At 63.5% G+C, this 26,730-nt stretch overlaps 1 protein-coding gene across 1 annotated transcript; it reads right to left on the reverse strand.

The window, feature by feature from the left end:
• Positions 1 to 216: 216 nt before the first annotated feature.
• Positions 217 to 23,671, reverse strand: ERCC2 (ERCC excision repair 2, TFIIH core complex helicase subunit). The gene is made up of 23 exons (XM_065570688.1): positions 23,518 to 23,671; positions 21,577 to 21,676; positions 17,796 to 17,873; positions 17,288 to 17,350; positions 16,834 to 16,947; positions 15,638 to 15,754; positions 13,621 to 13,737; positions 12,635 to 12,758; positions 11,679 to 11,775; positions 11,470 to 11,603; positions 10,677 to 10,845; positions 9,233 to 9,351; positions 5,202 to 5,271; positions 4,974 to 5,043; positions 4,397 to 4,498; positions 4,139 to 4,202; positions 3,383 to 3,504; positions 2,153 to 2,245; positions 1,593 to 1,665; positions 1,264 to 1,334; positions 861 to 1,004; positions 582 to 725; positions 217 to 456 (listed from the first exon to the last, which is right to left on the reverse strand). The coding sequence occupies exons 1-23, from the start codon at positions 23,520 to 23,522 to the stop codon at positions 364 to 366; spliced, it is 2,283 nt and encodes a 760-aa protein (XP_065426760.1). The 5' UTR covers positions 23,523 to 23,671; the 3' UTR covers positions 217 to 363.
• Between the last annotated feature and the right edge of the window lie 3,059 nt (positions 23,672 to 26,730).

The raw sequence follows: 26,730 nt of genomic DNA on the forward strand, positions 1-26,730 counted from the left end.
CTCCCCTGGCCCCTCTGGGAGGCAGCGGGCCGGCACTGTTACCACCCAGGCAGGGCTCCAGCCCCCCCAGTTAAAATCCTGCGGGGTGGGGGGAATACCACCCCCACCCCAGGCAGCAGATGCCCAGACTCAGTGATGCAGTGGGGGCACATCACCCTTCTGTAGTGGTCTCCTGGTTCGCCGTGGCTGGGGCAGGGTGATCACACAGCACACGGGCTCTGTCCTGGTCTTTATTGCTGAGTCCCAGACAGTCATTTTCAGTATAAAAGTCAGTATCAAACAAGGCCCTGGTGGCAGGGCCAGCCCGTCTGCCGCTGGAGCCAGCCTCCAGCCCTTTGCCCGTGTGTCTGCTGCTGCTCCGGCTCACACCTGGTGCGCGATCTGCTCGACCTTGCGGAGCATCTCCTCCGACTGCAGCTGCTCCAGCGTGAGCAGGGACAGGCCCAGCTGGTCCTCCTGCCAAAACCACACAGCCCATGAGAGCAGGGCTCAGGCCAGCACCCCGGGCTGAGCTTACAGCCAGTTCCCCCCTCCAGGGCCGGGACCATCCCCGCCTCCCCCTGCTGCAGGACAGCGCTCACCTTGTGGAAGGGCTGGGCCATCTGGCGCAGGAAGTACTTGGCCACCTGCACGGCCTCGTCCACCGTGAGGTTGAGGTTGGCGTCCGTGATGTGCTCCTGGATCCAGCGTGGCAGCTTCCCCCGCTTGTCTGCCCGGGCAAAACGCTACCAACCAAAGAGACCCAGATGGCCAGACAACCCAGAGCTGTGGGGCCACTGCCCACCAGAGCGTGCCACCTCCCCCTCATGCCATCTCCGGTGTGAAGCCTGCTCACTGCCCTGCCCCATCTGCCCACACACCTTGTCTGCAAAGACCATGAGCCCGTAGTCTGTCTTGCCACGGATGACCCGGCCCACGCACTGCGCCGCGTGCCGCATGGCGTCGAACGTCAGGAAGTCGTTCTCCCGAACGTGGAACTGATCACGCAGGTACTCCAGCCGTGCCTGAGGGGGCAAGAAGGGGGTTGTAGCACACACCCTGCCCTGACCAGCTGCCGTGGACGGAATGCAGCCTTGGGACACGAGTCTCCTGCTATAGACCTCAAATTCAGGGGGCAGCAGGGCTGGGACCCCCGGGCCGAGCCTGCGTTCGCACCCACTCTCCCCTCTCCCCCACAGCAGGGCCCTTAGGCTGATCCCCACTGCGCCCCTCCCCCGCAGTGCACTGGGCCCCAGCCCCGCAGGGCACAGTGTGCCAGCTCACCTTGAGGATGCGGCTCTGGGTGTAGACATAGGGTACGCCGAACATGATCACAGCTCGCCCGTAGTGGTGCACTGCAGGGGCAGATCACAGGTCAGGCTGCCACCCTGCCTCACACCACCCCTGGCAGGGCCCCAGGCCGGTGCCACAAACCGAGCCCAAGCTATTGCCAGCCAGAGAAAGGACAGGCCCAAGGGCACCATGCTCTGCCCCGGCACCCTGCTGGGCCATGGCTGGGAGCAGGTCAGCGTTCCCCACCGGGTCGAGGGAGCGGAGACGGTCCTGCACCCCCAAACAGCAGCTCCCTGGCACTCCCCAGCAAGCAAACTCACCAAAGTCGATGCCTTCGGACACCTTTCCCCTGGCCACAGACAGCAGGATGGCTCCCCGCCCGTTCTCGCAGGCCTGTGTGCAAAGAGGGGTCACGCCAAGCTAGGACCGTCCCCCCGCCCCGCACCTGGGCCCAGCCAGTGCTGCGCAGGAGAGGCCGGCGCTAGGTGTGCGCTGGGGAGAGCTAGGGCTGAGTCAGGAGCGGGAACGGCCAGTTTCAACCCAGGAGTCTCCAGCCGCCCCCGCTGGGACACGGCGCAATCCAGCTGCCGCGTTCCAGCCCCGCGGGAGCCTGAGGGGTTCAGGCGCTCGGGAGATGATGGAGAACTGTCACCGGGGGAGCACCCTGGCCCTCCCTAGGCAGCAGGGCAGGGCTCAGCCAGCACGGGTGCTGCAGCAGAGCCGCACTGCCGTAACCAGCCGGCCCGAGGAGTCGGCTCCCTATTGCCAGGCAGCTCCGCTCCATCCCGACCTGCAGCCTCATGCCCCTCGCCTGGCCTGCAGGGGCCAGCCCCTCCCTTCCCCAGCACCGGGACTGGGCGGGTGCTGGCACAGTGCCCACCTCCTGGTACTTTTCCAGCGCCATGCTGGTCTCGGCCCCGTCCTGCGTCTCGATGAAGATGAGCTTGTTGCGCTGGATGTTCTCCAGGATGCCCTGTGGGGAAAGCAGCCTGGGTCAGACACCGGGACTCAGCAGGCCAGCTGCCCAGGGAGCCCCACACTCAGCTGGGACCCAGGGCAGGGCCAGGTGCAGGTTCCAGTCCCGCTACCGGCTTTGTGGGGGAGAGCAGCACATTCCCCTTCGTCGCTGGCGGGGGCTGCAGCATCTGGCCACGGGCAGCTCTGCTGTGTCACACCCGACAGGAGCTGGAAGGCAGGCGCTGCCGTGGGGCTGTGGGACCCCTGGGTAGGGAGGAGTGCGGGGTCCCACACTGCCAGAAGGGTCAATGGGGAGCAGGAGGGGACACCCCTTCCCTTTCCTCTCAGAGGGGTGGAGTCGAGTCCCATGGGGGACCTGATTGAGGGAGGGGGATGGAGCTGGGCATCCTGATGCCAGCGCACCATGCCAGGAAGGGTGTGGCATGGAGCTGCCTCACCCAGGAGACAGGCAGGAAGCCCCAGGAGAACTGCAGCTGGAGATGAGGCAGGAGAGAAACTGCTTCCCCAGAGACTCGCCGTGGCTCAGTGCCCAGCCAGGCAGCTACGGCTGTTGAGCAGACAGGGCCAGAGCTCAGGACGAACCAGCGGCTCCTGCCCCGCCAGCAGTGGGTACTGCCGAGAGGAACCAGCTAACGCAGCCAGGGCCCTTCCCAGCCACTCCGCTGGATCCCTGAAAGGGCCTTTTCCTGCCTGCGTTCCGTGAGCAACACCCAGCTGTGACGTCCATCCGCCCGCTCAGGCTGGATCTCTCCTCTCCCGGGATGGCAAGGGGCCAGTCTGGATCCCAGATGCCCGAGTGCCCATTAGGCACCAGAGTTCATGGCGTTAACAGAACTCAGCCTAGGAATCCCCCAACGCGGTGCTTGCTCAGCCGGCGTGCCCACAGCTCACACCCTGCCCGCGGGCTCTGTGCCGCTGGCTGCCCTGCCACGCTGTCCCCACACCAGCTGGGCTTCTTTGGCAGCAGCTGTGCGGGCAGGGCATGAGCAGGGCACCCTCTCCGCAGACAAGTCTGGGATTTCTGGCAGTGAAGTGGAGCAGGGGAATCCCTTGCGACTGCCTCCCAGGCCACCCTTCCCCCCAGCCACTCCAGCAGCACTGGCCAGCCCCCCACTGGCCCCCCTGTACACACCTGCTCGTACCACGAGGCCACGATGTTTTCCATGTACTGGTAGCTGGTGAAGAAGGCCACGATGCCATCGGGCACGATCGCAGACATCTCCAGCAGCAGGTTGCCGTAGTTCCGGATCACAGCTGCGAACGGGCAGGGAGGGTCTCATGGGTTCAGAGCCAGGTGGGCCGGGGTGGGGGGTGAACACCCACACGGTGGTGGGGCAGGGACTGAAGCTGAGATCTGGCCCCCCATTGGCCCATGCTAGGGGCAGCCCCAGCCAGTGCTCCGGGGGGGAGGGAGAGGGGGGAAGAACACACACATGTTCAACTCCCCAGTGGTAGAAGGCGGCGATGGGGGAAGGGCCACGGAGCTGGAACTGCATTGAGTCAAATGGCCAGGAAGGCCGCCAGCTCAGTCACGCCACACAGCATATGGGGGGGGGGGGTTGTTGGTCCATTGGTGCCCACTGCCCTGCTCACTCATGGGGGGGGGGGGCGTATGGCACAGCTCACCCCTGCACCCTGTAGAGCAGGGTCCCCCCCCCAATTCTGGCACAGCAACCCCTGGCAGAACAAGGGGAGCCGGCTGCTGCAACAACCCCCACAGCCCAAGCGGTCACTGGGGGACCCCAACTCTGCCCGCAGGGCCAAGGCAGAGGGGAGCCGGGGCGAGCCCCTGGCAGGGCAGCCTATCACCACAGCTGGGAAGAGGAGAGGTGACTCCAGGGTGAAGCCCACATCCTCCCCCCAGGCTAACACCCTGTAGCAGCCCTACCAATGTCCTCGCGGGTCTCGAACTTGGAGCTAATGGCCACCTGGTCGTTTCCTCGCCCCACAATCTGAAAGGAAAACAGGACGCTGGCAAGTGGGCCCCGGCCCAGAGCCAAGGGGGGCCCAGCTGCCCAGGAGCTGCCCCCAGGAGAGCAGGGGCTCAGAGGTGCCCAGCAACTGCCCAGACCGGGGGAGTATGGGGCTTTTGGCAGGTCCCCCCACCCCCCTAACCACCCCACATCCAGCCCAGCCACCCACTCACCATGGGGCAGAGACAGGTCCTGGCCAGAGTCATGGTGAAGGTGGCCATGGTAACGGGATGGAAATCCAGGATCTTGGGGTATATATCCAGCGGGGACAGCGTCTACATGGGGAGATGGGGTGAAACATGAGCTGGGGGGCTGCTGTTCACCACTCAGCCCATGGGATCTTTGCTCCAAAGGCCTGGATATGAGGAGGTGGCTGAGCACAGATGCCAGCTACAGACGGCTTGAGTGTCTCTGCTGTGCCAGGGCAGGGCTCTGCTCTCAGGGTGACCTACAAGCAGTGCCAGGGTTCGGGGGGTCCCCACACACACATGGGAGCCAAGCTGGACTCACAGCACTGGGTCACCAGCCCAGCCCATGGGCCCTTGGCAAGTCAGGGCAGCAGAGGGCTCCAGCCATGCACCCCCAGAATTCCACCTATGCCCAGGCCAGGCCGGCTCTGCAGGGGACGGAGAAGCTGGGCTGGAAGGGCTGTTTCTAGCAGAGCCACCGCGCGGATCAACGGCTAATCACCGGCACCCCCAGCGGCCACAGCTGCAAGACTTCCCGGGCCCAGCTCCAGGAGCCACTTACCCCTGAGGTGATGATGACCGACTGGAACCTCTCAAAGACTGGCTTGATGGCGATGGAGGCATCCATGCAGCTGGAAGGACAGGACGAGTGTCTTGGGGGGTGGGCAGCAAACAGCCCCCGTGCAAGCCTGCCCACCCCCCGCCGCTCACCAGAGCCTATGGCCTTTCCACGCCCGTTCCCCCGCTCGCTCACCAGAGCCTTTCCACACCCGTTCCCCCGCCTGCTCACCTGAAATGCAGGACGGGGTTGGCGATGGTGGGGGTCCTGTCGTCGAAGGGTTCGATGATGATGGTGAAGCCTGCAGGAGTCAGAGCTCGAGTCAGCAAGCCGTCGGGATCTCCCTTCGTGCCTCATCCCACAGGGCTCCCTCCCCCCGCCCCCCAGGTGGCAGGGAGCTGCTGATTAACACACCATCCCAGTGGCTTTAGCTGGACAGCTCAACATCTCACCCCCCCTCGTGCCAGGCTGGGGCACACCCCCGTAGTCAATCCCCCGCCCCTTGCTGCTCTGCTGGGGTCTCCACACAAACAATGACCAGTTGCACCCCTGTGATTGCATGCACCCCTGTATTCACTCCCTGCACCCCACCGTAAGGAGCTTTGTACCAAACATGCCTTGTGAGGTATCTGGAAACTAGTAACTCGCTGGTCACGAACACGGGGAAACGTGTAGCAACCTTGTGTGTAAAGCTATGAACAGAGGCTGAAATCAAGACCGAAACCTTTCCCAGACACACCTGGGCAATGGGTAAACCTGTTTCTCAAGGACAAAGGACAAGCTAACGCCTGTAGCCAGGTGTCATCCAAGTTGATGGGTCATCCCCTGCCCAGTGGCCATCTTTGGCAAGGCAGTGGACAGTAGCAAACAGAGCTGCATCTTAGCAAACAGCAGCAAGGAACCTCTGTCACCACCATGCTCCTGATCTCCGTCATCGCGCTGGGCATGACCTTTGCCTGGGGTAACCCTCAGGAAAATGCTTTTCAAAAGGGGCCTGAACTATGAAAGGGAGGGGCAAAAGCACCCTCCGTCCACCGCTCTCACTTCCCCCGAAGACAACAGAAGGAAGAGCCGTTGAACTTGGGCAGCGGATCCTGGCCTGGGAATTTGTCCAGCAGTTACACTGGGAGCATGTGGTAAGGGAGCCCACCTCAACCCCAGACTAGGCTGTTACGCTGTAGTGCTAGAAAGCGGTTTATCTGTAGTTCTCTTATAACCATTTCTGACTTCAATGCCCCGGACGTGTGCTCCCTTAAAACCTGCCTCCGTGTAGCTAAATAAACGTGTTTTGCTCTTTGATCAGAACGAATCCAGGGCTGGGAACTGGGTAGGGACCACCATGTGAGGCAGCAGACTGCTGTATAATGATCCCCTTAGAGCAGGGGTGGGCAAACTTTTTGGCCCAAGAGCCACATCTGGGTATGGAAATTGTATGGCGGGCCAGGAATGCTCACAAAACTGGGGTTAGGGTGCAGGAGGGGGTGAGGGCTCTGGCTGGGGCTGAGGGGTTTGGGTGTAAGAGGGTGCTCCAGACTGGAACCAAGGGGTTCGGAGTGTGGGAGGGGGCTCCAGGCTGGGGCAGGAGATTGGGGCGCAGGAGGGGTTCAGGTTCAAGCAGCTCCCGGAAGCAGCGGCATGTCCCTTCTCTGGCTAACGACACAGAGGCAGGGCCAGGCGTCTCTGCGCGCTGCCCTGCCTGCAGGCGCCACTCATGCAGCTCCCATTGGCTGCAGTTCCTGGCCAATGGGAGCTGCGGGGATGGCGCTTGGGGCGGGGACATCGTGCAGAGCCCCCACACTGATCCTACACGTAGGAGCAGTAGGGGGGACATGACGCTGCTTCCGGGAGCTGTGGCACGCTTGCACAGAGCGGCCCCCAACCCCACTCCCCAGCTGGAGCACAGGACTGGGGCAAGCCCCAGATCCCACTCCCCAGCGGGAGCTCGAGGGCCAGATTAAATCGGCTGGTGGGCCAGATATGGCCCGTGAGCCATAGTTTGCCCACCCCTGCCTTAGAGTGGCAACAGACCTAACACATCTGAACTGGCCAGGAGAGGGCTGGACTGTGCCGAACACGTTTGGGGGGGAACATCCGGGGCTGGGAGTGAGCTAGGGTCACCCTGCAATGGTAACCCAGGCGAGTGGAAGTCGGTGTGGGAGTGAGCTAGGGTCACCCTGCAATGGTAACCCAGGCCGGTGGAAGTCGGTGTGGGAGTGAGCTAGGGTCACCCTGCAATGGTAACCCAGGCGAGTGGAAGTCGGTGTGGGAGTGAGCTAGGGTCACCCTGCAATGGTAACCCAGGCCGGTGGAAGTCGGTGTGGCTGGCGTTTGCCGACAGCCTGCTGGGGTGAGAGCTGCTGGAACAGACACTTGAGGTGCGACCGGCAGACTGGCTGTGAGCGGCCCAGGCGGAAGCCACAGCAGCATAGCATCAGGGGGCAACCGAATTTGCAGGGCAGGGGTGATCCAGCCCCTCTCTGGTCTGCATTGCCCCAGGAATGCCCTAGCCTGTGTAGCTGGAGACCTGCTCAGGGACCAGTGGGGGCAGCCTGGCTGCAGGCTAGCCCTCTGACAGCTCAGGGCAGGGAGCGCCCAGCTCGGCTGCTCTGCCGTCTGCCCCAGCTCTCCCTGAAACAGCGGGGCAGGCGTTTCCTTGTGGGCAGCTGAGAAGTATTTGGGCTTGAGCCCTGCACTGCCTGTGAGTGCTGCACTCAGGAGCTGGGGCCTCTCTGCTTGGCTTCTCCCGTTAGCCATCCAGTCTCATCCAGCTTGCCTGCCGGGGGCACCACGGAGCACCGAAGAGCAAGTGACGCTTGGCTGGCAGGCCACGGGACATCTGTTCAGGCGGCTACTGTCTCAGATTTGCAGTGGTGTCTGCAACCCCCCGCTGAGCTCACACGGCCAGCGAGCTCTTGGTGTGACAGGCAAAGATACAAACGAGCCCTGCTCGTCCCCTGCACTCAGGCCCCGCTCACCGCCTCCAGGCCCCATCTGTCCCCGCTCGTCCCCTGCACCTGGGCCCCTCCAGCCCCACTTGCCCCCTCCCACCCCCAGCTCCACTTGCCCCCTGCACCTGGGCCCTGCTTGCCCCCTCCCAGCCCCGCTTGCCCCCTCCTACCCTGCCACCTGCTCACCCCCTCCCACCCCGCCCCCCAGATCCTGCTCACCTCCTCCCACCCTGCACACCCACTGCCAGCACTAGGAGAGGAGCAGGTGCCCGCGAGGCCCGGCTGCTTTGTGCTGCTCTGGGAGGAGCGCTGGAGGAAGACTGCAAGCGTCTGTGCCAGCCAGGCCCGCAGGGCAGCCACACTGAAGGGAAGGCCCCAGTCCACGTGCTGGGAGGGGAGCAAGCTGCTTAGCACTAAGAGGATTGAAACGGCTGCATCCCCGCGGCTAAAAGCTTAAGAAATGTACGTGGTATTTATATTCCACTGCCACGTCAGCACGCTGGCCTGGAGAGATCCCTCACCCCCCGCCGGCACACCGCCCACGGGCCAGGGCGCACGCCAGCCCCCCAGCCATGGGCCCAGACACACGGCTGGCCCCACTTCCCTCCCCAGCATGCCCTGGCCCAGACAGACCTGCAGCCCCCTCGTGTTCCCTTTTCCCCAGAGGGCCCTGAGAACCACAGCTGCTCCCTCCAAGGCAAGAGGGGCCAAGGTGAGCCTGGGGAGAGGGCCTGGCTCCTTGGCTGGGGGACACGCTGTTGTGGGGTGCAAGCCAGGAGCCACGCGCTGGGGGTTGGCACCGAACAGCCCCCCTGTTGGCTCCTGAGGGGCGCCTGGTCAGGGGCCGAAGAGGCCAAGACTTTCTCTCGCTGTGCTTCCACAGAAGGGCCCCGCGGCCGATCTGGGATTTCTGGGCAGTCTGACAGCAAACGCAGCCCAGCACCCACCCAAGGGACTCCGGCACACCGGTGGGGCACCCAGCCGGACTCGGAAGATTCACTGCTGCCTACTATAGACACCAGCCACTGCTGCCACCCCAACCCTGCAAGAGGAGCTCAGTGAAGGGCCATCACCCAAACCCAGCCATGACACCGAGGAACAGAGCTCTCAGTGGCAGCACCGGGCTGGTGCCAGTGCCCCCCTCTCCCTCCAGCAGCAGCCGGAAGGCTTCACGCCCAGAGCAGGATGTGCTTGTGAGCCTCAGCTCCCTGCAAGCCCCTCAGACTGACCGGGAAACCAAGGGGGAGCCACCAGGCCAAGGCCACACCATGAGCGACACCAGAAGCCGCGGCTCCCGGTGGCGGGGCACCTTACCCTTGGCGTAGGTGCTGACGAGCGTGGCGAAGTTGGCGATGAGGGTGATGGGAGAGAAGTCAGCGATGTCCACGATCTCCAGCGTGCGGAGCAGGGAGCGCAGCCGCTCGGCACAGAACCTATGGCAAGCACGAGAGGGTTACCGCAGCGGGGGGGGGGGGGGGGGAAGAGGAGGGAGGGGGGAGACGGACGTTACCTCCGGGGGAGGAGATGCCCCTTTATCTGCCCTCCAGCCACACACACTGTGGCTGCAGGGGGATTGTTGATCCCACTCCCAGCCTGGTGTGGCTGCAGAGCCAGCCGGGCTGAGCAGGGCACAGAACATCCAGTGACCTTGGGCAGCGCCAAGCACAGGCATCTCCATGATACCCCACATGGGCAGGCCGGAGACAGCTCAGCCAAGAGGGGGCCGAGATTCAACAAGTCAAACCCTGTACAGCAAGGGAGGCTGCGAGACCTGTCTGCCCATATCGGAGAAGTGCCAGTGCCTCCAGGGGGAAGGCATGGCAGAGGGGCGGGTGGGCAACGCCCAAGTGGGGAGGGCATGGGCGCAGAGCAGACGGCGGACCAGGCGAGGGAGGGGTGCTGAGACCAGAGGGGCAGGCTGGGACAGGGAGGGACGCAGAGCAGAGGGGCAGGCCAGGGAGGGACAAGCGAGGCCGGGCAAGGGTGCAGAGGAGAGGAGCAGGCCGGGCCGAGGAGGGGCGCAGAGTAGAGGGGCAGGCCAGGCTAGGCCAGGCAGGGGCGCAGAGCAGAGGGGCTGGCCAGGGAAGGCCAGGCCAGGCCGGGCAGGGGCGCAGAGCAGAGGGGCAGGCCAGGGAAGGCCAGGCCGGGCAGGGGCGCAGAGCAGAGGGGCAGGCCAGGGAAGGCCAGGCCAGGCCAGGCAGGGGGCGCAGAGCAGAGGGGCAGGCCAGGGAAGGCCAGGCCAGGCCAGGCCAGGCAGGGGGCGCAGAGCAGAGGGGCAGGCCAGGGAAGGCCAGGCCAGGCCGGGCAGGGGCGCAGAGCAGAGGGGCAGGCCAGGGAAGGCCAGGCAGGGGGCGCAGAGCAGAGGGGCAGGCCAGGAAAGGCCAGGCCAGGCCGGGCAGGGGCGCAGAGCAGAGGGGCAGGCCAGGCCAGGCCGAGGAGGGGGAAGAGCAGAGGGGCAGGCCAGGGACAGGCCAGGCCAGGCCGGGCAGGGGCGCAGAGCAGAGGGGCAGGCCAGGCCGAGGAGGGGGAAGAGCAGAGGGGCAGGCCAGGGAAGGCCAGGCCAGGCCAGGCCGGGGCGCAGAGCAGAGGGGCAGGCCGGGGCGCAGAGCAGAGGGGCAGGCCGGGGCGAGGAGGGGGAAGAGCAGAGGGGCAGGCCAGGCCGAGGAGGGGGAAGAGCAGAGGGGCAGGCCAGGCCGAGGAGGGGGAAGAGCAGAGGGGCAGGCCGGCTCTGTTGGCCGGGCCCAGGCCAGCTGCTTACCGCAGTGGCTTGCGCTCGATGCACACCTTCTCAAAGACGTCCTTGAGGAAGGATGGGGGACTTTCCTGCACCATGTGATGGACCCGCAGCCGCGACTTCAGGTACTCCAGGAAGCGCTTCATGAAGCCCACAAAGTGCTCGGCTGTCCGGATGTTCCCAGGCACGGCCTCTGCAAGGGGTAGAGGTTCACCCTGAGTCACAGCCTGCCCCTGCCCACGCCCCACCCACAAGGGGGCATGACCAGGGTGAGCATGCCACTGCTGCAGCCCACCCCTCCCCAGGCCCCTGTCCAAGGGGGCACAGATGCCCACTGTGCTCTCGACTCCAGGGCCTGCGCCAGTGGCCAGCGATCAGGGCTCAGGCTCCATGGTTCCAAGGAGATCAGAAGTGGGGGCAGGGAGAGGGCTGAGAAACACCAGCTCATCTCATGTACAGCACCAGGGGGCCCAGGAGAACAATCTCCGAGTCAACAGCAGCCCAGGCTGCGGTGGAACTGATGCCGTGGGGGGAAGGCCCTGTGTCCCTCCCCACCCGCCCCCAGTGCCCTCAAGGACAGCCAGTCCCCCTGCCCTGGGGCTGGACTGGAGCCTGCACCCCTTGGAGGGGAAAGGGCCTGCATCCATTCCCTGCCTACCCCCACCAGTGCCGGACAGTCCCTTGCCCTGGGGCTGGATTGGATCCAGCTACACCAGTATCCCATACCCCAGCCAGCCAGTTCCGTTTGTTCTAGCTGCACTGGGAGGCGCTGGTCCCCAGCAATGCCACCTTCCCGCCACCAGCTAGCAGGGCCCACCTTGGAGAATCTCGTCGGGCAACACCGGATTGGCCAGGTAGATGTCCGTTTCCCGGGCAACGTTGGCCTCTCTCAGCCCCTCTACCAGCCGCCTGTATTCCTCCTTCAGCTTCTGGGCATCCGTCTCCTTAATCCTGAAAGGGGACCAGCGCCCGTGAGCCCGGGTGGGCACGGGGAGGGCAGGGAGGGGGCACAGGGAGGGCACTCACTTCTGGATGGTGGCCTGGAGCGTGGCCACGTTGGCCTGGCAGCGATCCAGCGTCCGGCGCGTGATGTTCACCCCCATGGAGTCAATGCACACGTTGTCTGCAGGAACAGGGCACCTGGTCTCCAGGGGAACCCAGCAGTCGGGTGGGCAGGGGGCCTTGGGGAGGGACTAAAACCCCAGGCGGGAGCAGGGCAGAGAATGACTCCCCTGACAGGGGACCAGGCTAGGCAGACGCCCCACAGGCAGAGTGAAAGGATAGGTCAATTCTGCCAGCAGGGGCAGGGACAGGCCCCCTTGGCCCAGAGACGGCAGCCATGACAGGCTGGGGCCCAGGGACACCTCGGCATGGGGCTTGGGGCAGTCCCACTGGCTCAGGCAAGTGCAGCATCCTGCCCGAGTGACAGCCACACGGCGGGAGCAGAGCCACAAGGGACTTGGCAGAGGAGGCAGGGATGCCCTGAACCAGGAAACGTTCCGACGCCGGAGAGCAGACACCGGGGCACTGGATCCAACCGGACCAACACAGGCACCGGGCTGCACAGCCCCGAGCAGGGAGACACCAGAAGCAATTGGGCACCTCGTTAGCACAGAGGGGTTGACGAAGTGGAGGTAGATGGGAAGGGAGCCCAAAGGGCGTGACAGGGAATGGGAGCAATACCACGCCCAGCCATCTGGAGAGAGATCCGTACCCGGATCAGGCAGGGAGTCGTTCCCCAGGGGGCTGGTGCAGGGATCGGCCACCCAGCACATTCATAACCAGTCAGGACAGGGTGCCAGCCAGCCGGGCATGGGGCAGCCCCACAGCGCCAGCGAAAGGGTCTCAGCCGCCCCCACCAGGGGCCCTTAGTACTGAATGGCAGGCAGGGACCTGGCACACATGGCAGGCAGCCCCCTCCCCCCCCCCCGCAGGGCACCTGTCTGCCCCCTGCGAAGGCTCAGCCATCCATCCCCCATTACCAATGTTATGAGCTTCGTCAAATACGACAACAGATTTCTTGGCCAGCTCCTTGGACACCAGGTCTGCGATCTTGGGGTCCAGTAGGTAGTGGTAACTGTACACGACAATGTTGGCGTGGAGGATCTGACCAAAGGAAGGAAATGGTTAATGCCCAGAACACACACATCCCGCCGGGGGCCCAGAGACAGGCAGCCCCGGGCTGGCATACCACCTCCCTGGCGAGCCCTGGAGGGCCACAGGCCAGCAGCCCCCGGGCGAGAGGGAGGCTCCGTGCCCGGCAGCAGGGCTGTGCACAGCAGCAGTGGGGACGGGCTGGCCTTGGCACAGCGGGCAGCCGCAAGGCACTGGACAGCCCTGTGGCCAAGACAGGCAGCTCTGGGTGCCTAGGCCACTGAGCGAAGGGAACGCCCGGAGCCCCCTGGGGGGAAGCTCAGGGAGGAGGCTGTCGCCACCTGCTTTGCCCTGGGGGCTCGCCCAGCCCAGGCCTGGCCCTGCTCAGACTCCTCAGGAACACATGGCCCTGGGGGACCAGCGCCTGCCTCAGCTTCAGCCTCTGCCCAACCCAAGTGCCCACGGGCAGCGTGCCTGGGCCAAGCCCCCGAAGTCTGCCATGGGCCTGAAGTGGATCTCACTCGCCCTGGGCCAGACCCGCTCCAGTCCATGGGTCAGTGCCAGCGTTGGAGCAGAACTGGGCCCAGCGCGGGAGTATCCAGCCTGGGTCTCAGCCAGTGGGGCAGAGGAGGCCAGAGCCACCGGGGCTGGAGGACAGGCCGGCATTGTGCTCAGCAGGGGGGAGTCACCCACCCCAGGAGCACAACCGCACCCAGCATCACAGCTCCTTCCCCGGGACAGGCGCTGCTGGACTGGGCTCCCAGCTGGGCCACCCCGCGCCCTGCTGCCCGCCCGGGGAGGGGGGGTTTGCTCTCCGGGTTCAGTGAGCCCCCCCAGCGTTGGGCCCAGCAGGGCACGATGGCCTGTCACATACCGAGTAGCGGGCGAGGAAGTAGGGGCACCAGCCCTTCTGTCGACAGTACCCTTTGAGGTCATCCAGGTTGTAGACGCCAAAGGGGATGGGCACCTGCCGCCCATGGGCATCGAACTCCTGGGGGGGGGGGGGGGGAGGAGACAGCACACTGCACATCAGGGCCTAGCGCCACCCAGGCTCATGTCCCTCCCTCTGCTGCTCCGGGCCTTGGGCCAGCCCATCCCCACCTGCTCCAGCTCAACTCCTCAGCCCCTTCACACTACCGTCCCCGCTGCCCAGCTCCCTGCCCATTAACCCTTCCGAGCGGGCCACGGGGACGCCTCCCAGCAGCGTGAATGGCAAGTGCCGGCAGCCGGGGCAGCAGACCAGGTCTCCTCTTCGCCGGTGTCCTGGACTGGCCGATGGGGCCGGGAGCTTCCCCCGGGGAGGGCAGACCTCTTTGTGCCACCAGGCAGAGGGCATTCGGGGTGCAGACGGGTTTACGGGGATCCCCTGGGTATGATGTCTACATCATTCTGCACCAACGGGTGGCATGTGCGGTCTCTAGTGAGAGCCCCTAGCCGGCTGGTCACAGGACAGCGTCTGAGGTGGTGGCTATCAGTGTCGTCCTAAGGCCTGTGAGTTACGACCAGGAGGCGATGCACTGGTTCAGCTCGGGCAGGGGATACTGGCCGTGTCTCTCCTGGGTATCGTGTGTCTTACAGTGAGAGTCCACTGGCATAGGAAGCCACCAGCTAACCAAGACTGCAAAGTTGCCACCACACCACACGAGCTCTGGAACGCAGCAGGCGGCGCCCTGCTTACGCCTAAGATCAAAGACCAAGGCCGGTGTGCCTGGGGAACACAGATCATCCCCACCCGGGCCCATGCAGGTTTGTCTTATGAACGCAGGGTCATGGCCGGCCTGGCTGGGAAACGCTGGGAGAAAACCCGCGCGCCACACCCCCTCAGACAGGCGAGCGGCTGGTGAGTTACGTCTGGGATCTGGATGGCAGGTTAGGATTTTACTTCTCCCTCGAACCTTTGCTCTTTGTCCCATGAGCTTCGCTTGGTTCTCGGTACAAACGAACAGAAGGGCTGCGAGCTGGGCTGGGACTGGGGAGCCGGGCTGGGCGCTTTGGGCCAGCGGATCTGTGAATGCTGCATGCGGGCGCTGGCGTGTGCCTATTGCTAACCCGCAGAGGGACAGTGGAGCTGAGCCCGGCTGGCACAGACAAGGCTCCTGCGTGCGCCGGCAGATGGCAGCGAGGTGCCTCACAGCCTGGGGTACCCCTGGGAAGCATCCCAGTAGCCCTTCGGTTCTAGTGACAGTGCTCAGCTGGCGTGTCAAATCCCTGCCCTGCCACCTCCCGGGAGGGGAAGGCTGGCCCCATGGGCTGGGAGGGGCTGCTAGCTGGGCTGGGACCGGGAGGGGAAGGCTGGCCCCATGGGCTGGGAGGGGCCGCGAGTTGGGCTGGGACTGGGAGGGGAAGGCTGGCCCCATGGGCTGGGAGGGGCTGAGAGCTGGGCTGGGACCGGGAGGGGAAGGCTGGCCCCATGGGCTGGGAGGGGCTGAGAGCTGGGCTGGGACTGGGAGGGGAAGGCTGGCCCCATGGGCTGGGAGGGGCTGAGAGCTGGGCTGGGACCGGGAGGGGAAGGCTGGCCCCATGGGCTGGGAGGGGCTGAGAGCTGGGCTGGGACCGGGAGGGGAAGGCTGGCCCCATGGGCCGGGAAGGGCTGCGAGTTGGGCTGGGACCGGGAGGGGAAGGCTGGCCCCATGGGCCGGGAGGGGCTGCGAGTTGGGCTGGGACCGGGAGGGGAGGCTGGCCCCATGGGCTGGGAGGGGCTGCTAGCTGGGCTGGGACCGGGAGGGGAAGGCTGGCCCCATGGGCCGGGAGGGGCTGCGAGCTGGGCTGGGACCGGGAGGGGAAGGCTGGCCCCATGGGCCAGGAGGGGCTGCGAGTTGGGCTGGGACCGGGAGGGGAAGGCTGGCCCCATGGGCCGGGAAGAGCTGACCCTTGCCCAGGAACCCTGCTACCTCGAAGAAGCGGCACGAGGGGATGGCGCTGTCCCACTGCTGCTGCGCCCGCACGTACGACGCCGTCAGGCTCAGACACTTGCTGTCCACCTCCTTCCCGAACCGCAGTGAGCTCACCTACAACGAGCAGCTGTCAGGCCAGGCAAAGAGCCAAGGACGCCTGGCCACGGAGCCCTCAGTTCTGGAGAGCACCATGTGTAACGCACGGGGGGGCTGTCTCCCCTTCCCTGCCTCATCTGCCAATGCCCCTCACTCCCGACCCGCAGCCCCCCGGCTAGCCCAGCCCTGGGCTCCACCCCCACGGCTCTGTCTGTGCCCCTCACTCCCGACCCGCAGCCCCCCAGCTAGCCCAGCCCTGGGCTCCCCCCCACGGCTCTGTCTGTGCCCCTCACTCCCGACCTGCAGCCCCCCGGCTAGCCCAGCCCTGGGCTCCACCCCCACGGCTCTGTCTGTGCCCCTCACTCCCGACCCGCAGCCCCCCGGCTAGCCCAGCCCTGGGCTCCCCCCCACGGCTCTGTCTGTGCCCCTCACTCCCGACCTGCAGCCCCCCGGCTAGCCCAGCCCTGGGCTCCACCCCCACGGCTCTGTCTGGGCCCCTCAATCCTGACTCGCAGCCCCGTTAGCCCAGCCCTGGGCTCCCCCCAGCTCTGCCACTGGCCCTCAATCTCGACCCACAGCCCCCCTGCCAGCCCAGCCCTGGGCTCCACCCCCACGGTTGTCTGTGCCCCTCACTCCCGACCTGCAGCCCCCCTGCTAGCCCAGCCCTGGGCTCCCCGCAGCTCTGCTGGTGTCCCTCACTCCTGAGCCGCTGCCCCGCTATCCAGTCAGTGCGGTGATCACTGGCACATGTCTGAGACTCAACCACACATGCTCATATAAAGGGGCAGCTGCTGGGGCACACAGGGCAGTGGAGTCACCTGTCACTCTCTCGGGCCAGGACATGCACAGGAAGGGGCAGGGCAGGGGGATCTGGCTCTGGAGGAGGGGAGGGCAGGGGGCAGCAGTTCCACAGTCACTCCATGGAGCAGCCTCAGCCCCTGCCCAGGGCAGGCCCCTGACCAGAGAGCCTGGCCATGGGGCGGCAGGCACAGAGGGCAGAGCAGCCCTGGGGTCCTCCCCCAGCCTGCCGGGCAGCTGACTCCTGGCTGTGCCCCAGAACCAGGGACCCAAGGGTGGGGAGCCCAGAACCGACTCACCTCGGGGTGGATGCAGAGGTTCTTCCTGGAGCTCAGAGCCAGGCCGAGGAAGGGGAGCTTCTCCCCCGTCCGCTTCTCATAGAAATCCAGGAGCTTCCGTAGTTCCTCAATGACCTGCCGGAGCAGGGGTGGTGAGGAGCCCACCATGATCCCCCACATCCTCCCAAACACACCCATCTCCCCACAGGGCAGCGAGGGGCCCCGCTGCGATCCCCCCACCTCCTCCTCCCAGGGCGGTGAGGGGCCCTGTCACCATCCCCCACATCTCTCCCCTGGGGCAGCAAGGATCCCGTCACCATCCCCCCCACACTCTCCCTCCCCCCACAAGGGTAGTGAGGGGCTCCCCCACGATCTCCCCACCACAGGGCAGCAAGGGGCCCCCCCATGATTCCCCAACACGGGGCCACAAGGGGCCCCACCGCATACAGGTCCATCCCCCCCACACACTGGTCACCTTCTCAATCTCAGGCACGGTTCTGGAGCAGTAGATCAGCTTGGTCACCTCCAGCGGATGGGCCTGGGGAGAAACGCCAGGCACCTGCATTACTGGATGGCATGGGGCTTCGCTAACCCCAGAGGCCACCAATGCTGAGCCTAGAGCAGCCAGGGCACCAAACTCCCCAGGCTGCTTTCCCCTCCCCACCACCGTCACAGCTACAGCCCTAGGGATGGGGGATGGTGTGAGCACTCCCACCTGGCTATGGGAGCTGAGGGGCGTAGCCTGCCCAGAAAGGGCCCTGACCCCCACCCCAAGAGTCCCCAGCTCAGGGCTCTGCCAGTGGAGCAAGCAGAGGCAGCTCCAGCCCCTGCCCAGACCCACCCACGAGGTCTGCGGGATAGCGCCAGTGCTCGGCCAGCACCTGCCGCCCAGCCACTCTGGTCTCGGGGGAAAGTGACTCTCCCAGTGGACCCCTAGACACACACCTGGCAGCCCCCGCCCCCAGCTCTCGCCTGGCACTCACCCGCTGGTAGGCCACAATGAGTGACAGGAGGGAAATGGTCTTCCCAGTCCCTGAGGGCATTTCCAGCACGCCATGGCCCTGGGAGAGAGGAACAGCTGTCACACAGGGAGCCCCGAGGGGGTGGGCAGGGGACTAGCAGGGAAGGCTGAGCCAGGGCCTACGGAGCCCCGATCCCTGCCTCGGCAGGGACCCAGAAGGGCCAGAGAAGAGAGGGGAGACAGCAAGAGTCCTGCGAGGAAAGACCCTGGGAGCTGGAATCACCAAGCCTGGGACAGAGGCAGGCCTGGGAGGAGCGGAGGCTGCAGAAGAACCCCACTGGCTGGGCCAGGCCACACTGGTCCCTCCCTGCAGAGTGGCCTGGGCAGTGCAGGGGCAGTGTCACACTGGGGGTGGGGGGGCAGGGGGAGACAGGGATAGGACATGTCACGGCCAATGATCCTTGCACCCACAACCAGATCTCAGGCTCTAGGGGCAGCAACCACCACCCATTCCACCCCTAAGGCTGTCCAGCCAGGGGACCTCTGGGGCACTTCTCCCTCTTCTGGAGCAGTGTGCTGACCTCGGGGGTGGGGGGGGAGGCTGTGTCAGCCTGGCAATCTGGCCTGGTGGCATGCAGCCCCCACAGCTTCACCATGCTAATTTCTGAGTGGGCACCCTGTGTGCCGTCCAGCCCAGGGTGCCCAAGCCGGGTGATGGGCTGCATGCCAGGAGCCCCACCAGGGCCGGCTCTGGCTTTTTTGCCGCCCCAGGCAAAAAAGCGTCCCGGCAGGGAGCGCAGCAGGGGCCCCTAGCGCCGGGAGGAGGGCGGAGAGCCCGGCCGCGGCCCCTGTGACGTTATTGATATAATCTGGGACCATATAGATCATTGTTGCAACCAAGGTCCTGTAGTGGCAGGCAAATCTTGTATAAAGGGGGTCAAATGCGGTGTCTAAGACAAGGTTATGGTTTACTGGTTATGATTATGCTGTCTATATGTGTGTATCAATTTTGTAGTTAAAGTTATGAATATTGGCTCTATACTGTCTGTATGGCAAACTTATGCTATGCTGCTGGGTGACATCCCAGACAAACTGGTGTTAGCTCTGCCTAGCCTGCTTGATGGCCCATTAAGGACCATCAGCTATACAATGGACCCATTGAGAGAAGGCAAATATGCCTTCAGACTCAGCAAAGTATGCGGGAACTTGCCCATGTGACTCCAGACTCTATTTTGCTGTAATTTTTCACAGTAAGAACAAAGAGGTGTTCGTACACCTGGAAAAGACTATATAATAGAGGAGCTAATAGAGGAGGTATCTGAGCCTCTAGCTATTATCTTTGGAAAGTCATGGGAGACAGGAGAGATTCCAGAAGACTGGAAAAGGGCAAATATAGTGCCCATCTATAAAAAGGGAAATAAAAACAACCCAGGTAACTACAGACCAGTTAGTTTAACTTCTGTGCCAGGGAAGATAATGGAGCAAGTAATTAAGGAAATCATCTGCAAACACTTGGAAGGTGGTAAGGTGATAGGGAACAGCCAGCATGGATTTGTGAAGAACAAATCATGTCAAACCAATCTGATAGCTTTCTTTGATAGAATAACGAGCCTTGTGGATAAGGGTGAAGCGGTGGATGTGGTATACCTAGACTTTAGTAAGGCATTTGATACGGTCTCGCATGATATTCTTATCGATAAACTAGGCAAATACAAATTAGATGGGGCTACTATAAGGTGGGTGCATAACTGGCTGGATAACCGTACTCAGAGAGTTGTTATTAATGGTTCCCAATCCTGCTGGAAAGGCGTAACGAGTGGGGTTCCGCAGGGGTCTGTTTTGGGACTGGCTCTGTTCAATATCTTCATCAACGACTTAGATATTGGCATAGAAAGTACGCTTATAAAGTTTGCGGATGATACCAAACTGGGAGGGATTGCAACTACTTTGGAGGACAGGGTCATAATTCAAAAAGATCTGGACAAATTGGAGAAATGGTCTGAGTTAAACAGGATGAAGTTTAACAAAGACAAATGCAAAGTGCTCCACTTAGGAAGGAAAAATCAATTTCACACATACAGAATGGGAAAAGACTGTCTAGGAAGGAGTACGGCAGAAAGGGATCTAGGGGTTATAGTGGACCACAAGCTAAATATGAGTCAACAGTGTGATGCTGTTGCAAAAAAAGCAAACATGATTCTGGGATGCATTAACAGGTGTGTTGTGAGCAAGACACGAGAAGTCATTCTTCCGCTCTACTCTGCTCTGGTTAGGCCTCAGCTGGAGTATTGTGTCCAGTTCTGGGCGCCGCATTTTAAAAAAGATGTGGAGAAATTGGAAAGGGTCCAAAAAAGAGCAACAAGAATGATTAAAGGTCTTGAGAACATGACCTATGAAGGAAGGCTGAAAGAACTGGGTTTGTTTAGTTTGGAGAAGAGAAGACTGAGAGGGGACATGATAGCAGTTTTCAGGTATCTAAAAGGGTGTCATGAGGAGGAGGGAGAGAACTTGTTCACCTTAGCCTCTAAGGATAGAACCAGAAACAATGGGTTTAAACTGCAGCAAGGGAGGTCTAGGTTGGACATTAGGAAAAAGTTCCTAACTGTCAGGGTGGTTAAACACTGGAACAAATTGCCTAGGGAGGTTGTGGAATCTCCGTCTCTGGAGATATTTAAGAGTAGGTTAGATAAATGTCTATCAGGGATGGTCTAGACAGTATTTGGTCCTGCCATGCGGGCAGGGGACTGGACTCGATGACCTCTCGAGGTCCCTTCCAGTCCTATAATCTATAATCTATGATAAGGCTGATGCCTCATCTCCATCTTGTCTTCAGTCCTGCTTCTTACCTCTGGAGGGACTTTGCTACAAGCTGAAGCTTTGAACAAAGGACTGAGGACCCATCCCAGCGGGGGATGTTCCAGAGACTTGATTTGAACCTGCAGTTTATTCTATCACTGCTACAAGCCTGAACCAAGAACTTTGCCATTACTGTATGTAATTGATTCCATTTAACCAATTCTAACTCTCATCTCTATCTTTTTCCTTTTATGAATAAACCTTTAGATTTTAGATTCTAAAGGATTGGCAACAGCATGATTTGTGGGTAAGATCTGATTTGTATATTGACTTGGGTCTGGGGCTTGGTCCTTTGGGATCAGGAGAACCTTTTTCTTTTACTGGGGTCTTGGTTTTCATAACCATTTGTCCCCATAACGAGTGGCACTGGTGGTGATACTGGGAAACTGGAGTGTCTAAGGAGATTGCTTGTGAGACTTGCAGTTAGCCAGTGGGGTGAGACCGAAGTCTTAGTCTGGCTGGTTTGGTTTGCCTTAGAGGTGGAAAAACCCCAGCCTTGGGCTGTAACTGCCCTGTTTGAGCAATTTGTCCTGAGTTGGCACTCTCAGTTGGGTTCCGCCAGAACCGCATTGTCACAGCCCCGCTCTCCCAGACCGGCCGGAGCACCAGGGGAGGGCGGCGTCGCTCTTCCCGGACGGCCGGAGCACCGGGAGAAGGGTGGAGAGCCCGGCCGCGGCCCCGCTCTCCCCGACCGGCCGGAGCACTGGGAGAAGGGCGGAGAGCCCAGCCGTGTCCCCGCTCTCCCCGGGTGAGTGCCGCCCCCCTCCAGGTGCGACCCCAAGCACATGCTTGGAGGGCTGGTGCCTGGAGCCGGCCCTGAGCCCCCCTTGAGCAGGGCTCAGGGGCTCCGAAGGGTACGTGGGTGAATACAAGCACTGGTATTTAGCCATACACCACCCTCCCCGGTGCTCCACACCACCACGCAGACCCCCATCCCCGGGAGGGACCTTGGCATCCAGCGTCCTCTTGAGCTCCAGCATATATGAGTACTGCTCTGGGTAAATGTAGTCATAGGGGAAATACACCAGCAGCCCATCGATGTTCAGCCTGACAATGAGATCAAGTCATGGGGTCAGAGAGCCGTTGCTATGAGGGGCACCCTGACACAGCGGGGCAGAGGAGGCTGCCCCAGCAATGGGCAAGCGAAGACACTGTACAGTACGTCCGGGTTTCCCCACACAATGTCTTCTTTAAGCCTCCTTTCTCTGTCCAGCTCCCCACCCCGCCGTCCCCGCCTCCTCCCTCCCCCGCAAAGCCCCCCAGCGCCTCTTCCCCCTTCATCCCCCACAGCTCCCCTCCCCGCCGTCCTCGCCCCCTCCATCCCCCGCAACACCCCCCAGCGCCCCTTCCCCCTCCATCCCCGCCTCCTCCCTCCCCCGCAACACCCCCCAGCTCCCCTTCCCCCTCCATCCCCCACAGCTCCCCTCTCCGCCGTCCCCGCCTCCTCCTCCCCCGCAACACCCCCCAGCTCCCCTTCCCCCTCCCTCCCCACAGCTCCCCTCCCTGCCATCCCCTCCTCCTCCCTCCCCCGCAACACCCCCAGCGCCCCTTCCCCCTCCATCCCCCACAGCTCCCCTCCCCGCCTCCTCCATCCCCCCACAGCTCCCCTCCCTGCCGTCCCACCTCCTCCCTCCCCCGCAACACCCCCAGCACCCCTTCCCCCTCCATCCCCCACAGTTCCCCTCCCCGCCGTCCCCGCCTCCTCCCTCCCCCGCAACGCCCCCCAGCGCCCCTTCCCCCTCCATCCCCCCACAGCTCCCCTCCCCGCCGTCCCCGCCTCCTCCCTCCCCCGCAACGCCCCCCAGCGCCCCTTCCCCCTCCATCCCCCCACAGCTCCCCTCCCCGCCGTCCCCGCCTCCTCCCTCCCCCGCAACGCCCCCCAGCGCCCCTTCCCCCTCCATCCCCCCACAGCTCCCCTCCCCGCCGTCCCCTCCTCCTCCATCCCCCACAACGCCCCCCAGCGCCCCTTCCCCCTCCATCCCCCACAGCTCCCCTCCCCGCCTCCTCCCTCCCCCGCAACACCCCCCAGCGCCCCTTCCCCCTCCATCCCCCCACAGCTCCCCTCCCTGCCGTCCCCTCCTCCTCCTCCCCCGCAACACCCCCCAGCGCCCCTTCCCCCTCCATCCCCCACAGCTCCCCTCCCTGCCGTCCCCTCCTCCTCCCTCCCCCGCAACACCCCCCAGCGCCCCTTCCCCCTCCATCCCCCACAGCTCCCCTCCCCGCCGTCCCCTCCTCCTCCATCCCCCACAACGCCCCCCAGCTCCCCTTCCCCCTCCATCCCCCACAGCTCCCCTCCCCGCCGTCCCCGCCTCCTCCCTCCCCCGCAACGCCCCCCAGCTACCCTTCCCCCTCCATCCCCCACAGCTCCCCTCCCCGCCGTCCCCTCCTCCTCCCTCCCCCGCAACACCCCCCAGCTCCCCTTCCCCCTCCATCCCCCACAGCTCCCCTCCCCGCCGTCCCCGCCTCCTCCCTCCCCCGCAACGCCCCCCAGCTACCCTTCCCCCTCCATCCCCCACAGCTCCCCTCCCTGCCGTCCCCGCCTCCTCCCTCCTCCGCAACGCCCCCCAGCGCCCCTTCCCCCTCCATCCCCCCACAGCTCCCCTCCCCGCCGTCCCCTCCTCCTCCCTCCCCCGCAACGCCCCCCAGCGCCCCTTCCCCCTCCACCCCCCACAGCTCCCCTCCCCGCCGTCCCCTCCTCCTCCCTCCCCCGCAACGCCCCCCAGCGCCCCTTCCCCCTCCATCCCCCACAGCTCCCCTCCCCGCCTCCTCCATCCCCCCACAGCTCCCCTCCCTGCCGTCCCACCTCCTCCCTCCCCCGCAACGCCCCCCAGCGCCCCTTCCCCCTCCACCCCCCACAGCTCCCCTCCCCCGCAACGCCCCTCACTCACTTCATGGCTCCGAGCCCGGCCCCTTCCCTCTTCGCAGCCCCGCACACGCCTCATCCCGGCCCTGCCCCGCCCCCTGCCGGTTCCCACCTCGGTCCGACACGCCCGCCCTCTCCGCCTACTGGTTGGAGGTCCGTCCAGGTGGGAAGAATCCGACGGCCATTGGGTGAAACCCCCGTCAGTCAGGTCGGAGAGGCGGGGCCTTTCCGCCTGTGCGGCAGGGTAGGCCGACAGCTCGCCGCGCGCGGTGGGTTTGGCTGCACTGCGCAGGCCTGAGCAGCGCAGGGGATCTCTGTGGATGGGCAGGCCTGAGCAATCGAGCCCAGAGCTGCAGGAGCAGCCCTGCTAGGCGGGGATCTGGGGCTAGGGCGCCCCTGGGTGGTGGGTTGGGGTGGATGGGGGTAAGGGAGGGGCCAGGGGGAGGGTGACCCTATGGCGAGAGCGGTGCTGCCAGTTCTCAGGGTTTTATGGCCAGTCTCACAATGTTTGATGCCCCAGCTCTGGAGTCATGGATTTTGGGGGGGAGCCACAGTGCATTTAATAGGTTCTAGATTCATACATTTCAAGGTCAGAAGGAACCATTGTGGTCATCCAGTCTGGCCCCCTGTAGCGCACAGGCCGGAGAACCTCCCCCCAAACAATTCCTAGGGCAGAGGTTTTAGGAAAACATCCAACCTTACCAGTGATGGAGCATCTACTGCAGGGGTAGGCAACAGCTGATTTTCAAAAAGAAGAACAGGAGTACTTGTGGCACCTTAGAGACTAACAAATTTATTAGAGCATAAGCTTTCGTGGACTACAGCCCACTTCTTCGGATGCTTTTCAGTGATTCACACTGCCCGGGTCCTGGCCACCGGTCCCGGGGACTCTGCATTTTAATTTAATTTTAAATGAAGCTTCTTAAACATTTTAAAAACCTTATTTACTTTACATACAACAATAGGTTAGTGATATATTATAGAATAATAGAAAGAGACCTTCTAAAAACGTTAACATGTATGACTGGCAGGCGAAACCTTAAATTAGAGTGTTCCCCCTGCTGCCACGTGGGCTCCATAACACGGCTGGACACTGTTGCTGTGGAACAAGGGTCTCACTGGGGGACACGGGTCAACCCTAGGGAACCTGGGCATGGCTCTTTCCCTCCTCCCGCCACCCACCCCTCACGATGCAGGTGGGGGCAGGCAGAGGGCCAGGGAGTGAGGCCCCATTCTGGGAGTGCCAGTGTACCCGAGGTATGCTTTGCTGTCCAGGCGTCACTCCTGAGCCCAGAGGTGAGCCGGCTGCCGGCCCAGGGTTTGCATCGCAGGGCTCGGAGCCGCAGGCAGCTGCATGGGACGCAGGCGCTGTGCGAGGACAGATACAGCTCAGGTCGTCCGCTCCCCAATTCTGCATGTGCCTCTCCTGGCAGCTTGGCACATGGGCCTTCTTCGGAAGCCCCTACCCCGCTTGGCCCAGGAACAGCTGATTTTACTGGCCCCACCCAGACACTACGGGCTTTGCTTTGGGCACCGTGGGACTTGTGGAGGCTGTTGGTTTGGTGGCTGGGATCTCTGCAGCTGCTCCTGTGATGACAAGCTCTGCGGGCACCAACGTTCCCCAGTCAGAGCCAGGAGCCAGTGGGACGGGCTGGTCCTGATGGCGTTACACGCAGTCAGGGTCAGCTCCAGCTCTTCTGGTGACAAACTCCCCAATGCAGGGGCTGCAGGGAGCTGACCCAGCAACGCTGCCTGAGTGTGCAGCAAGCCCCCTGCCCCGTCCACTGCTCCCTGCTCCATCCACTGCCCACTGCTCCCCATCCCCACCCCATCCACTGCCCACTGCTCCCCTCCGCCTGTGACGATCGGCACCCAGACAGCTGAGGGGGGTGGGGCTGTGACAATCGGGGCCCAGACACCTCGGGGGGAGGGGGGAGCTGTGACAATCGGGGCCCAGATGCCCTGGGGGGAAGATGGGGTGGATCTGAAACAAGCGAACATGCATTTGACCCACACAGCGGGAATGTGTCTGGCAATATGTGGCATACAGCAATGGTTCTCAGTCAGGGGCTGGGACCTTCTGGGAGGCCGTGAGCAGGTTTCAGGAGGTCCGCCAAGCAGGGCCAGCATTAGACTCACTGGAGGCCGGGGCCTTGAGCCCTGCCATCCGGAGCTGAAGCCAAAGCCTGAGCAACTTCGCTTCGCAGTTCCCCCATGGCGTGGGGCCTTGGCCAATTGCCCTGCTTTACCCCCTAATGCCGGCCCTGGCTTTTCTATGCAGAAAACCAGTCGCTGGGGCACAGCTGGGCCGTGGAGATTTTATAGCGTGTTGCGGGGCCTCCGAGAGGAAAAGGTTGAGAACTCCTGGCGTAGGGTCCCTCCTGAACACGAGGCCTGTTCTGACCATGCTGGTCACTACGCGCTGCAGATCTGGGGGTGGGGCTGCGAGTGTATCTGTGCGTGTGCAGCTGGGCTCATCCCTGGGGCTTGCACCATTCGGCCACCTTGCCCCCTGCACCTCCCCCAGGGTGGTGGGCAGTCAAGGGCTGCCTCCTCACCCCCATGGGACTCGTGCCAAGCACCGAGCACTGGCTAGGCCAGGAAAGACACAGGATGGGCCATTAGGGTGAAAACACTGTCCCCCCCCAAATATCCCTGAGGCACCATGCGGCCGGGGTGGGGGCAGCCTTTTAAATGGGGGCTTGAAACTGAGGTGATTTTCATCCAGAGGCTCCAAGTGGGAAGCCGGCCCCGGCCCGCGGGCGCCCTTGATGGCACAGGAACCCCATCAGCCGCAGCAGGACAAGGGCCGGCCCCTCACAGAGCCTTGCGGCTTCAGAACTTGAGTTTGCTTTTCCAGACTATTCTAGCTGCTTGTGAGCTGGGCGCCGGTGTGAGAGCCTAAGCCATGGCAACGTACCACGAGGGCCCCCCTGGGCACAGGACAGCCACCCCCCCCACTGGGCTGGGTGACCCCCAAAGGTCTCGGTTCGCAGCCTCTCTGCTCAGTGCCACGGTACTGGTGCACACGCTCCTCAGCGGCTCTTCTGACTGCAGTCTGGCCTGTCCTAACGTCATGACTCCTTCACTGGGGGCTCGTTTCATACAGGGGCGTATTTTCTGGGCTGACCTTGGACAAGCCCAGCCACCGTCACCCCCCACACACACACACACACACCACCGTCGGCCCCCAGCCCATGAACCAGGCCCAGCCCTCGAAGGAGGGCTGGGGGGGGGG

This window comes from Chrysemys picta, chromosome 17, assembly GCF_011386835.1.
Source record: "Chrysemys picta bellii isolate R12L10 chromosome 17, ASM1138683v2, whole genome shotgun sequence".
NCBI classification, from domain to species: domain Eukaryota; kingdom Metazoa; phylum Chordata; order Testudines; family Emydidae; genus Chrysemys; species Chrysemys picta.

Excerpts from the sequence above, each read along its gene's own strand:
- ERCC2 (XM_065570688.1), bottom strand. Across the intron at positions 17,351-17,795 it reads TCATTGTGGCCTACCAGCGG|GCCCATCCGCTGGAGGTGAC; the intron begins GTGAGTGCCAGG and ends GTTTCTCCCCAG. Across the intron at positions 1,335-1,592 it reads GTCCGAAGGCATCGACTTTG|TGCACCACTACGGGCGAGCT; the intron begins GTGAGTTTGCTT and ends CTGCCCCTGCAG.